The sequence below is a fragment of the Sardina pilchardus genome, chromosome 2 (assembly GCF_963854185.1).
Source record: "Sardina pilchardus chromosome 2, fSarPil1.1, whole genome shotgun sequence".
Lineage (NCBI taxonomy): Eukaryota > Metazoa > Chordata > Actinopteri > Clupeiformes > Clupeidae > Sardina > Sardina pilchardus.
In genome coordinates this window covers 36,355,259-36,368,222 of record NC_084995.1, presented here as the reverse complement: position 1 = coordinate 36,368,222, position 12,964 = coordinate 36,355,259, and the positions used below count along the sequence as shown (strand labels likewise).

Below are 12,964 nucleotides of genomic sequence, written 5' to 3'. Positions count from 1 at the left end.
GGGATTTTGGTTTTGATATTGAAATCCTAGAAGAATTGCTCTAGGTCTGCACAGTGGCAATATTCAAGAAAAGCACCAGAGAACAGATGTACGTTAGTGGTTGACACATGAAAAAGGAACCAAGGTGATTCATTTGTCTAAATTCATTTTTTCCCTGGAAATGCACTGAAACTCATTATTTACTTGAGTCAATATGGGCCACAGGTGCACAACCTGCAGGGACCATTTTCACTTTTAGGAATATTGAAAAACTTAATTTACCATGTTTAAAAACTAAAATAGTGAAATATGAAAAAAATGGCTGCATTTCAAACTAGTGGAGTCACATCATGGTACATGTATGAATTTGTAACGTGTAAATCTGATATTCAACAGGTCACATATCTTGATTGTTTGTAACTCCAATGTGTCTATTATGGCATGGTGAGTTTGAGGAATCATAATTTGTGCTTTTCTATTGTGTTGCCAAGAGGCATCACACGAGATGCATGCTCCTGCCTCTTACAGAAAACGGTGGGGGTTTTCCATAATACTATTAGTCTTTAGTTATCTCTGGGTTAAACTGACAGTTGAATACCAGGGATTTGTCATATTTTCAGGTACAAAACTAGTCACAGACAGGTATTTTTGTTTTGTCACATTTATTACAACACTGTATAATGCTTTAGAAAAAACACAAATAATTTATAAGGCACCGCTATCAGAGTCAACAGCCCATTCATACACTGAACATTTGAACACCCATATTACTTGATTGTACATCATTCAAATATAAATATCTCCCACAACAAAAGGGAGAAACATCTCCTACAAGTTAGGCCATTGTCAACCGTGAAATGTTGAATAATACGGTCATATTTGGTAAGCATACACAGTAACATACTGCACTTTATGATTAAATAATTAAATGTAAACATTGAGCTACAGAAATTACCCACTTTGAACCTTTTTTGATTCCTATCAAAATATACATCATTGATGTAGCCTTCCACGTTCCAAGTGAAACCTTTTAAATAACACCCTGTGCAAACAGCACTGATAACCTAGTCTTCAACTCCCAAAGGTAGGCAAGGTTCAGCACGTGATCTTGGTGTCATTATTGTTCATAGACTCTTTACAATGAGCGAGGAATGGGTACATGCATTTGTCTGCTCCAATAAACCGGTACATACAAACAATGGCATCAAATGGAAGGATCCTGCAAGACATCAAAACAATACATTAGAGACTGAGCACACCCATAGTGTCACCATCAATGAGATTGTGCATTAAACACTGTAAAGATAAGGTAACAAACACTTACGTTTTCATGAAGCTGACCATATACATTGCGCGTGGTGTGCAAACCATTTCTTGGTCCGTCAGGATTGCCCTCATGGCTTGAGTCACACAATCTTCTGGCTTCAGTGGGGGGAAGAAAGGAGCCATTTCTTTCCTGATAGACAAAACAAAGCATGTTTAACTCTCAAAAGAAACCAGCCCATTACAACTCTTCCAAGAATTATGCTGTCAAACTGCATTAAACCAAACCATATGAGAAGTGCCAGACATAGTGTATAGTGTATAATGCTGTACTTTAGAATGACAACTTATAAGCTCAGGCATACCTTATCTTGCAACCTTTAAACATGCCAGTATCCACAAGAAAGGGACAGACAAGAGTCATCTTGATTCCATCCTTTTCAGCAGCTTTCAGTTCATGACTCAGTGACTCATGGAAGCCTATTGCTCCAAATTTGCTGGCACAATAATCCTGTACAGGCAGAGGGGTAAAGGAAGATGCGTTAAGTGTTATGAATTTAGTAATTGCTCGAAATCAGTATGCAGTCTCTCATTTTGATAAATGCTTTAAAAACATTTCGCAATACCAACCTCCACTCCAGCTGTTGTGAACAGTCCCAGCGTGCTAGCTATGGTAACAATATGTCCATGATTTTGCTCCAACATCTTGGGAAGAAAGGCCTTGCTGGTCTGTGGAATAAAATAACACAATAAAATGACACTGAGTACCAAAATTAATATAGTCCGTCTGCAAAGGTTTAAACAACAAGCATAGATTCTGACTAACTTCTTTCCACAAGCCTGATAACATCCAGTCTAGAGACATTGATATCAGTGGAAAACATATAGAGCCTCGTTCAATAAAACCTGTGGTTCCCGTATACCACAATATGTGCTAAATAGGCCTTGCTGTCTACAGCACATCAGCCAGTCAAACCTACCCAAAAATGTGCATGGCAGTTGACCTTCATTGTTCTCTCGATGAGTTCGTCCGGACAATCGAGGAGGTGATGCCCAGAAACAACCCCTGCGTTGTTGATCAAGAAGTCGATGTTGCCAACCTCAGCTCGCACCTTCTCAGCTGTGCAGTATACGCTTTCGCGTTTACTTACATCACACACAAAGGTATACACTTGAGGCTGGAGAGCGACCTCTTGGATTCCACCGGTTGTTTCTGGAGATTAAATGTGAGAAAATCCGCATTAAAAACCTTTTTAATCTTGACCAGAAGAAATAAAAGTTACCCATAAGTGGTGTGACATTCATTTAGCCACGTACCTCCTTTGGAAGAGAGGTCGCGATAGATTTCGCGAACCATTTCTGCAGTCTCTTCATTGCCTTGTCGGTTGATGTCCCACAACACAAGTGATGCACCTCGCCGAGCAAACTCCTTAGCAAAAAGTCGTCCTAGACCGCTTCCAGCTCCTGTTATCAGGCATACCTGTCCTACGACACTCTTTTCTCTTGTTCGTACAATCCACTTACTACCAGCCAACACGAATGACCAAACTACTCTAAATACAACCACGACAAATTCTACAGCAATGTTCATCTTTAAATTCGCCTAGGTTACGTTAAGCAACTCAGCAACTGTGCAAACAACACTAATACTGTAAAACTAGCTCGCTAACTGTTTAACCCTAAGAAGCACAAGTTGCCCGTCGAAACAAACTTTTTTGACGTCGCATAAAACTACTCTACTCCTCGTCAGGTACAAGCACTTTAGCTTCTAGCTGTTGTGCACTGCAAGACAACGCTTTGTATCAATACATTTCACTTCCAACGCTTTTATAACCCTTGTACCCTGCGTGACTTCCGTGCATGCTGAAAAATGCAAATATTGTCAGCCTATCCAGTGGGTAGATCTCGGTAATTCCCCACAGGGAATGAAATTATGCGATTGAAAGATTAGACTGCTTTCTCCACGACCATTTTGTTGAAAGTTAGTACAACTAACGATTACTATAATAAATACAATTGTTCCAAGACACTGAGGGTAATTATTATTCTATATCAGCAAAGCTGTGGAATACACAGGCAGCTCAAAGGATACCTAAAAAGTCACCCAACAAGGGTGACGGACGGACCTGAAGTATAAAAGCCAACTGCGCATGCGTATTAGCCTCTTTTACTGTGGGGATAATGGCGGGTGAAACGTAAGTGACTTTTCCTGCGGCTGAATCTTCTACCATCATTAAAATATACGTGTTTTCTGGTGTTTCTTAGTGAAATATTTAGGAGACCATAAACGTTTGCTATGAACAAAAGTGATATTGCGAAGTAATGTGTAGTACTTATTGAGTTATTTTCTTTTGCACCTTGGTAGCTAAAGAGGCTAACTGCAGTAAACGTGTGCCTGTAGAATTAAACTTCAGCTGATTGTGTTTTGTGTTTCCCGTCTGATTTGCCTCATACGCATTTTCCGGCGCTTGTCTATTATACGCTTGGTTCCTAATAATGCCATTTAGTAGTCTTATGTTTACAATACTTTTCTAAAGGCATTTGGCTAGCCTGTAATAGTCGCCATGATGGGCAGCAACCGGTTTGCTATAACAGTAATGTTAGCAGCTAACGTTAGCGCACATGATGTGTAAAGTAAGGGCATTTTGAAGTTGTCACAAAGTGTACTAAAGTTCCAGGGTTTAATATGGTATCCTATGATATCTTAGTGCTATGTCGCTCATGTCTGGTTAATGTTATGCTATGATACCGCGTCTGTGATGAACTTGTGTTTACTGGATACCATTACTGCAAACAGTTGGCAATGGCTTTTAGACGCATATTCATAAGTTCTTAACAGCCTGAACGGAATCCTCACCTGTCTCATAACATTTTCTCTATTTCAGTGAGAAGAAGGTTCCATCGGTCCCCGAAAGCCTCGTCAAGAGGCGGAAGCGCTATGCTGTCGTCAGGGCCATGCGTCTCAAAGCCAAGGTGGCTGAGAAAAAGGTAATGGAATTGTTTGGAGAGAATGGCTGGTTTTGTTAGAACGATAGTCACTTAATTTCAGAGTGTTAAACCTTCCTTTTCCCCTCCACATAGGCCCGCAAGGTAACAAGGAAGCTCATCTTCAAGAGGGCAGAAAGTTACCACAAGGAGTACAAAGAGATGTACAGGCGTGAGGTCCGCTTGGCAAGGACGGCCCGCAAAGTGGGGAACTTCTACGTTCCAGCTGAACCCAAATTGGCCTTTGTTATCAGAATCAGAGGGTGAGTTGTTTGGATGTATGGTTGTAGTATGAGAAGGTTGCTGGTATAAAGTTGTGGTTAATGATGTCTCTCTTTTTTCCCCGTCTTATCGACCATGGTGATTTGTTCTGAAAATAAGCCAATTCATCTGAAACCACACATTGGCATAACCTGTACGGTACTGTTCTTTGCATCAGGTGTAACATTAAAGCCCATTCCCATTCTCCGCAGTATCAATGGTGTCAGCCCCAAGGTGCGCAAGGTGCTGCAGCTTCTCCGTCTCCGCCAGATCTTCAATGGTGTGTTCGTCAAGTTGAACAAGGCCTCCATCAACATGCTCAGAATCGCCGAGCCCTACATTGCATGGGGGTGAGTAGTTTTATTCAGGGAGTTAATTCTCAAACTTGGGATGACCTTTGTTTTGTCAACCAGACAAACTCTAGGTATGATATGAAGTCGCACATTCTTGGATTGACATGTTTCAGTGCAAAGACTAAAGACTTCATGTAAGAGTCCCATCATGACGCAACAAAGTTGATCAAGGTTATGTTGCAAGAACTTGAATGAGGATTCTGGACTTTGGTGACCATACAGTTCGACTAATTGATCTTGGTTTGAATCATTATGTGTTGAGTGCACGTTGTAGCACATGAGATTTTACATGAAATGGTACTGTAGTTATCTTTTATATTGTTCCTTAGGAAAGTTTCAATAGTATGTGGTGGTCTGCTAGATTGATCTAGAAAATGTACCCTTGATTTCGCTCATGCAGAAAGTCCACGGGGAACATTTTCTAAGGAGGCGCCACTTTGGTGGTTAAATTACAGCCTTTCCATCTGGGACAATGCAGCATCCTAGTTGTATTTTGTGATACTGTTAAGTGTGTGTGTGTGTGCATATATAGATGTAGATAGATGGAGGAAACGGGTATCACTTGGGCCACTTACAGTTTGTTTACTACTGTGCAATCTGACAAATGGCCTGCCATAAGGTGCCATTGGTTCATCTGACTATACCTTCTGGGGACAATTCCATCTCACAAGTATATAGTTCTTCTAGTTGCAGCTGCAAGTAATTGAAATCCTATTTGACAGGCCTTGTGAAACATTTCACTATATGCAGGTCCAATTTAAATAATTGTGTTCATCCACAGTTGTCGAGCCAGTTGTTGCATTGCGATGTGCTGACTTTACTTGACCAAGCATAGTGTGTAACCTGTTGTGGAAGTATTTAAATGGACCAAGAAGCCTTAATTACATGAACATTTTGAATGAAAATGGGTGACAACCCTACAAGTCAGAACTGTACATGCACAACCCTGTAAATGTAGATTTTTACACGTACAGCCCTGTGCTTAATGCATGTATGTGACATGTACTACAATAGCTATATGCATGTGGTGTTTGAAAAATTCTGTTGGTCCCCTGTTTAGATACCCCAATCTGAAGATCTAAAGATGTGTTCGAGATTTGTTTGATGCTAACATTTTTCTGTTGGTCCCCTGTTTAGATACCCCAATCTGAAATCAGTCCGTGAGCTGATTTACAAACGTGGCTTTGGCAAGATGCAGAAGCAGCGCATTCCTCTGACAGACAACGGCCTGGTTGAGAAAACTCTTGGTATGTCGTTGTTTGTAGCGGACCCATTTCATTTTAAAGGCATGTTACAATGCCATGGTGGTAGACAGTGAACATTGACTATAGATAGTGACTATTGGTTGTCCTTTACTTTGACAGGCGACTACGGCATCATCTGTGTTGAGGACCTGATCCACGAGGTCTACACCGTTGGCAAGAACTTCAAGGTCGCGAACAACTTCCTCTGGCCCTTCAAACTTTCCTCCCCTCGTGGTGGCATGAACAAGAAGACCACCCACTTTGTAGAAGGAGGTGACGCTGGCAACAGGGAGGACCAGATCAACAGAATGATCAGGAGGATGAACTAGACACAGGGTGAGGACCATGCTTGTTCTCTAGAGTGGTGAAGAGCTTTGTATCAACCACACTAATGTTTTTATCAATGGATGCCTCAGATTTCCAATGTGTAAAAGATCATGGTTTACATTTAGAGGTCCCTTGTCATCTAGCCTTACTGGCCTAGCCCTGAAGTAGTTTTTTGATTTGTTGCCAGTTATTTGCGTTCCCATTGGATGTTGCTGTCCTATATTTGGATTGGGCCTAGTCCAAATCTAAAGACTTACAATAGGAAGTTTCAGTGAAACTTTCTTTTAGTCTAAGACTTGGGTTTATTCATGTGTTGGCCCCTAGTATTTTTAAACCTAACTGATAAGCTCAGTGAAGGGCCACCTTCAGTTCAGTGTTAAATATTTTGGATCCATAATGAGCAATAATGGTAAGGTTATCAGAATGTACTGAAAGAATTTAACGGTGTAAGAATATGAGCACCTACTGTTCAAGGTTCTTAGTTCTAAACTCGTATTTCAATCCATGTTTGATTGGCATGACAAGCAGTCGTACAACTAACCACAGGACAGCTGTTTTTATGTGTGGTCCAATGTTATAACTAAGGTTTGTCTTGTCTTTCAGGTGTCTCGTGGGAGGTTGCATTTGTTGATCTATGATTAAAAGACGTTTAAAAAAAAATCACTGTATTGAAGTCATCCATTAACAGGCTAGCTGCGGGGTTTTAAGTCTTAAAAGATGCAATGAAGTTTTTGATTTGTTTTTGAAGTGGTCTTAAAAGGTCCTAAAGTGTTTAATGGAGGGTGGTCAAACCCGGGGAAGCCCTGATTTATCAAACTGGTTCATATCAATTACTTCAAATCAAATGCTAGGGCTAAAACAATTACTCTTGTAGCTCGAATAATTTGATTACAAAAAATAATTCGAGGTCATTGTTTTGTCTCAAGGATTGTTTAAGCACACCACTCAGAGTTTAAATGGCGTGATGGCAGAGCCAGGGTAATGTCTGTGAAAGACAAAATGTCCAAATTTTGGGATAATTTTAAACTTAATGTGTCCACTGCAAAGCAGAATTGGAATGCCACATCACAACAATGAATGAACATCTGAGCTGACGGCATCCAGTTAACCCCTCACCAAACGCAGCTCCCATAATGCAAAGTAAACATGGATATTGACTGATTAAATGTATTAGTTGCACCATAACTGCGTTCAGACCAAAACCGTCAAAAGCGTCAAAGTCGCTGGTGAAGCTCACAGCCCGAAGCTCAACCCAGGTCAGCGCCGAAAGCGTCAAAGCCATGACGTGAAACATTCAGACAAACCACAAGCGGCAATCCTGCGAGTTAGACATTCTGATTAGTTGACGCCGAACCGTGTCATAGCTAATTACCATAAAGTTAACTGAGGCTCAACTTCTTTTTGACGCCCATGAAGCCACGCTCACGCCCAGAACGCTTTTGACGCCGGTAACGCCGACTCTCCATAGAAAATGAATGATTTCCGACGCTCTTGACGCTTTTGACGGTCTTGGTGTGAACGCACAGTAACTGCTAGCAGTGGATGTAGCCTAATGGCATGAGTCAATATATAAGTTGTGGAAACTTCAAGAATTAAATCAATGTAAAAATGCAAGAGAGCAATACACTACTCATTTAGTGTGTTTCTCATGCCTGCACACATACTCCCGGTGTTGGGTTGAGTTACCTCATCAAATAGGCCTACCCCAGACAATTATTATAGCCCGTTATAAAAACAAAGCAAAAAAAGCTGCTTTTGGTTTAAAATTGGGTTCTGAGTCAACTATTTTTAAGGAGATATTTGCAGTCCTTATGCAGGAAATGCGGTATTTTGGACAACAAAAATAGCATTGTATTGAATAGTAGTGATGCATAGTGCACTGTACCGCAGAAATTAAGTATTTTGGACATGAAAATACTGCTTAACTGCACTGTACTTACAAAAAAGGATGCACTTTATACTTTTTTTCAAAGGGAGGTTATTTGTTTTTTATGGCAAATGCTGCAGGTGCACCCATCTACATAAATTTGCTGAACTGACCAGGGCTAGTTTACAACATGTTGTGTGTGTGAATTGCAATTAATGCCAAATTATCTTTTATGTGATTAATTGATTAAATGATACAGGATTCCAAAAGGAGTATATAGCTGCAGTCTTAATACTGGTGCTCTGAGGGTCTGTTATTGTATAGATTTGCAGTCTGACATCGATTTGATGGATCTGGGCTTTGAGAGTCTGAAGTTAACAGTGTTCGACAGTTATTTTATCCATCTTTTAAAAAATCTCTTCCCTTGCCTCGAGGAAGGGTCAAATGTACAGCCACATGACTTCTAAATGGGAGAGCATGAACATTGGAACGCATTATTTCTTGAGGTTTCAGAATGACCACATTGTGGGTCTAGTTAGTGAATCAAATTCTCAAATGCCTGAACTCATTTATTGACTTATATTAATCAACCCTTTTTGCAAAATTCTAAGCACATTATACATAGTCATGCACTTAATTATATTGATAACTAAAGATGGAAGGTGAAAACAAACCACAATTGTCCCCATTTGAGCACTACCACTCAAAATTGTTAACACTTGTATCTACTGATGTGACAACCAATATAATGCAGTTCAGAGTTGAAACAGGCTAGTAGTTGGAGTTTCATATCAACAATGGACAGAGATGCATGGGATAAGTGTGGGTTAGAGATGGAGTACAAGGAAGAGGAAGACAGTCGCAATAAATTATGAAATTCGGGCAACAATCACTGACCATTTTCTGGTTCATGGAATGTCAATGAGGGAAGCAGGACTTTGCCTCCAATCCAACATCAGCTGTTTCTCTGTGGTTTCAATAATCTGAAGATTCAGACTACAGAACAGGAATAGTGTAAATGTTCATTATCATGCAGTACAGTAATCACTAAAAGACGACTAACTTAAGATATTTCAGAACACTGGGTTAAAGTGTGCCACTGTCCTGCTTGTTTTTATGTGACTATATGCACTTCTGTCAAATTGCAAGACGGCCAAGCGGAAGTGGGTGGACCCCTATGATCACTCAGCAGCAAGAGGGCAGGATAGTTGATGTAGTCATTGAAAACGACTCTTCAGTGTAAATTCAGACATAGTGCAAAATTACAGTATTACATTACCATCAGAGTCTGTGACTTGACTTCACAGCTCAAATCGTATTCTGTACTATATCAGCTTGTCTTTCTGTTCACTTACAAAAGTATGGATTTATTTCTTCATATAGAGAATATCATTCCTTATTCTTTATCATCATTGTGATATTTCATGATTTACATTAGAATGAATAAACACTCCTTCAGGAGCTATTATGCTGCCCTGAACACTATATATATATGTATATATATATATATATATATATATATATATATACAGCTAAACTACTAAAATAACTCTACACATCCTTCTTCAGTCTACAAACGGTGTTTTATTTCATCTTCAGCAAGTGCGGTATCTCTTTTACATGCAATATGACATTAAAATAAGTCTTTTTAGAGTGTTTGTCCCAGTTAATGTGAGCCCAGGCTTGTACTTGAATGCACATCAAGATTAAGTCTTCAGTTGTGAAAATCCAGGCTTCCCACAAGTAATGGAATTTCTGAAATATGGTATTTTGATACTTTGTTCCAGACATTGACAGTCAGGGAATTTTGTTGTAGCAGTTTAAAATGTACTTGCCAAAAGGTTCTATTCATACAAATATAAATTCACAAATTATTTATATGTGGTTATTAGCTTTACTGCTTCCTTGAGTTGTTGTGGTTAGCTCAATTTTGCTTACTTGCCAATTTATTCATCTTCTGCTACTAATAAAAAAGAAGTGAGATTCTAGAATGCATGGAAAATGCAGGGTTTTTTTGTGAAGGAAAAGTCAGAATTTTAGATTTGACTTGGAGGGAACCCTGAACATCTCTCAAATGCACTTAAATCTTGATTTATCTTGGTTCTTATTTAGGCTACATGGTTGGATATGAAACACACAACTGCAAAGAATGGACTCTTTAAAAATGTTGGGCTTTTGCTTAATGAAACTGGGATCCAATTTTGATCAATTTCACCTTGATGAGCGCAGCAGAAGTCATATTGCAGAAGTGTCCACATTGGTATGGTGTGTCCAGTTTCTTTACACCTTTTTTCAAAACACTTAACATGGCCGTTATAGAAAGACCCCGAAACTCTACTGACTTTAATAATACATTTTATTATAAATAAACGTGTGACTTCCTGCACAATCCCTGACTGCATTTAACTGTTGAACAAATAAGAAGCATATTCACATTTATGAGAGCCTGCCGGGTCATATAAGTATCTCTAATTGCTGTGTCCTTCAATTTTAAAAGTCCTCAGCAGTCGCTCTATACACACCCAATGACTATTGGGAAAACCCACCTGCTTGCGGTAATGCAGTGCAAGGGTGTGAATCGGTCTTTGGTATTATTTGCCCTCAATGGTGCCTTCCAGGCAGCGCTGCCTTCAAGGCACTACTCCCTTCAGTTTAGGGTTAGGATGAGGGTTGAGGGGGTTACGGTTAGGAATAGGGTAAAGGTAGTGCCTTTTAAGCTGTGCTGCCTGGAGGTGCCGTTGGGGGCAAAAATCACCATTGAGCGGTGTGAATCTCAGGTTAGCCTTAACAAATGGCACAGTCCTTGCAAAAAAATATCTGCAGTTGAACTGCAGTTTTTTTTTCTTTTTTCAAAGTACAAGAGCAGTAGGCTATAGTATTTTCATGTCCAAAATACTGCATTTCTGCAGTAAAGCATGGCTACAGTACTATTCAGTACAATGCAATTTTTTGGTGTCCAAAAGACTGATTGTGCTCTGAAGACTGCGACATCACTATAATGGGCATTTTAGGATAGCAAAGCTTGTTTAGGATACGAAAGGTAATAGACACTGGGATATTTCTGTAAGGGCCATTTACATCCTGACAAATGTTGATAATAACATTTATAGGCCTGTTAATACACAGTAGAATCATCTGCCGTTGGTCTACATGGCACCCATTTGAGTTGTCCGAACGCTCTACAGATCTTCACTGCCTTGTTGTATGCTGCCATCCTGTGGTCAATTAGTTCCTGTGCAAATAAGGGAGGTGGTATCGGCACCTAGGGATTGTGAACTGGATTTGTATAATGAGTGAAGAGGTGGTAGAAATGTCCAGTCACTGATACGGTGGAAATAACCTTGTTAAGACATCTATGTGGTCTATTGCATATGGTAATTTATTGGGAACAATGCAACTAAAACATACAAAGTCATGACAAATGTATCTACTGACACATACTAGTACAAATCTATTAAATTCACTGGCGAAAACAGACACCAAAGAGGATAAATGATCACCTTGAGTACTGGGTGTACGGTAGACTAGTTTGTAAAGAGAAAGGCAACCTTGAGCCTTATTTTTCTGAGAACCAATAAACGAACATGGTATTATTTTACAAGGTTTTTTTTGTGTGTGTATATATATAGCTGTTAAGGAATAGTTCTAAGCTAAAATGTTACTCCCTGACATTTTAACAATAAATGTGAAGTTATACAGTTAAAAGATAGATCACAGTTAAAATAGCTGTAAAATGAGTCAAGCCGTGATATAATCATTTCAAGTTTTACAAAACCTGAGGAATTGCTTGCATATCTTATGTTTCCCTATAAAAAGTAGATTTCAGGACTTCTACGAACAAAGCCGATTGACTTCACCTTCTCATAAATGACTATTTATGAAAAGGCACATAATTTCAACCATAAAGCAGAAATTGGTCCTGCCTAACTGCCTTTTTACATTTTTATACAAAAAATAGAGCCACTTTCAATTGTTGGAACCCAAAGAATACATATTGTAGCTGTATTCATACAGTACTTTACACATTTATATCATATTTGTATTTACAGTTGAAAATAAAATACAGCATAACTGTAGAGCACTCGGTTCTGTTAGAACACATACTCAAGTCTGAACCTGTTCTAGGTCTGGCTTGATGTTCTGCAGTTAGTCGTGTCATATTGAAAAGCGAAGCTCGTCCTTAAGAAACACTCTCTAAACAGAGAATTCAGCCAGCGACTCCGACGAGTCTCAGATTAAAGTGCCTCCATCTGTGGCCAGCAGAGGGCAGTATGATCTTGCCACTTCCCCAGTGTGGCCACAGTCATTGCAGTGAAGTATCTATCCTGCACACAGGTCATCTCTTCCCGTGTGAGTGTATATATACACACACAAGATTAACAGGGTAACATCCCCATCTCAAATGGAAAAAGGCAACATAAAATGTAGCAAAGGTCTGGAGGAAGGTTGCAGCTGGTTTTAGTCAACAGAAATAAAAAATGTGCGAACAAATGTGAGACTACATTTCATTAAACAGCTGATAAAATCTGTATATCTGGGAGCTCATAGTTGCACTGTATATCCAGTCTTTGCTTTAGATTTACATAACTTGGTCAGAAAATACTGATGGTGACACGCCCTTAAGCATGAGGAAATTAACTGTTTGACTACAGGACTTTCGTCTTTATGTTTTGCACTCGTTATAA

General features: G+C 39.5%; 2 protein-coding genes and 1 non-coding gene across 3 annotated transcripts; 2 read left to right on the top strand and 1 right to left on the bottom strand.

The window, feature by feature from the left end:
- Positions 1 to 631: 631 nt before the first annotated feature.
- rdh10b (retinol dehydrogenase 10b) lies at positions 632 to 3,316 on the bottom strand. Its single transcript, XM_062529145.1, has 6 exons — positions 2,560 to 3,316; positions 2,223 to 2,455; positions 1,873 to 1,971; positions 1,608 to 1,753; positions 1,304 to 1,435; positions 632 to 1,198 (listed from the first exon to the last, which is right to left on the bottom strand). The coding sequence occupies exons 1-6, from the start codon at positions 2,831 to 2,833 to the stop codon at positions 1,075 to 1,077; spliced, it is 1,008 nt and encodes a 335-aa protein (XP_062385129.1). The 5' UTR covers positions 2,834 to 3,316; the 3' UTR covers positions 632 to 1,074.
- A 67-nt stretch (positions 3,317 to 3,383) lies between these two features.
- On the top strand, positions 3,384 to 7,171 carry rpl7 (ribosomal protein L7). Its single transcript, XM_062529155.1, has 7 exons — positions 3,384 to 3,437; positions 4,128 to 4,230; positions 4,324 to 4,490; positions 4,701 to 4,838; positions 5,979 to 6,088; positions 6,206 to 6,421; positions 7,016 to 7,171. The coding sequence occupies exons 1-6, from the start codon at positions 3,424 to 3,426 to the stop codon at positions 6,412 to 6,414; spliced, it is 741 nt and encodes a 246-aa protein (XP_062385139.1). The 5' UTR covers positions 3,384 to 3,423; the 3' UTR covers positions 6,415 to 6,421; positions 7,016 to 7,171.
- LOC134075771 (small nucleolar SNORD12/SNORD106) lies at positions 4,541 to 4,630 on the top strand. Its single transcript, XR_009938493.1, has one exon. It is a non-coding gene; the product is annotated as a small nucleolar SNORD12/SNORD106 (small nucleolar RNA).
- Positions 7,172 to 12,964: the final 5,793 nt, after the last annotated feature.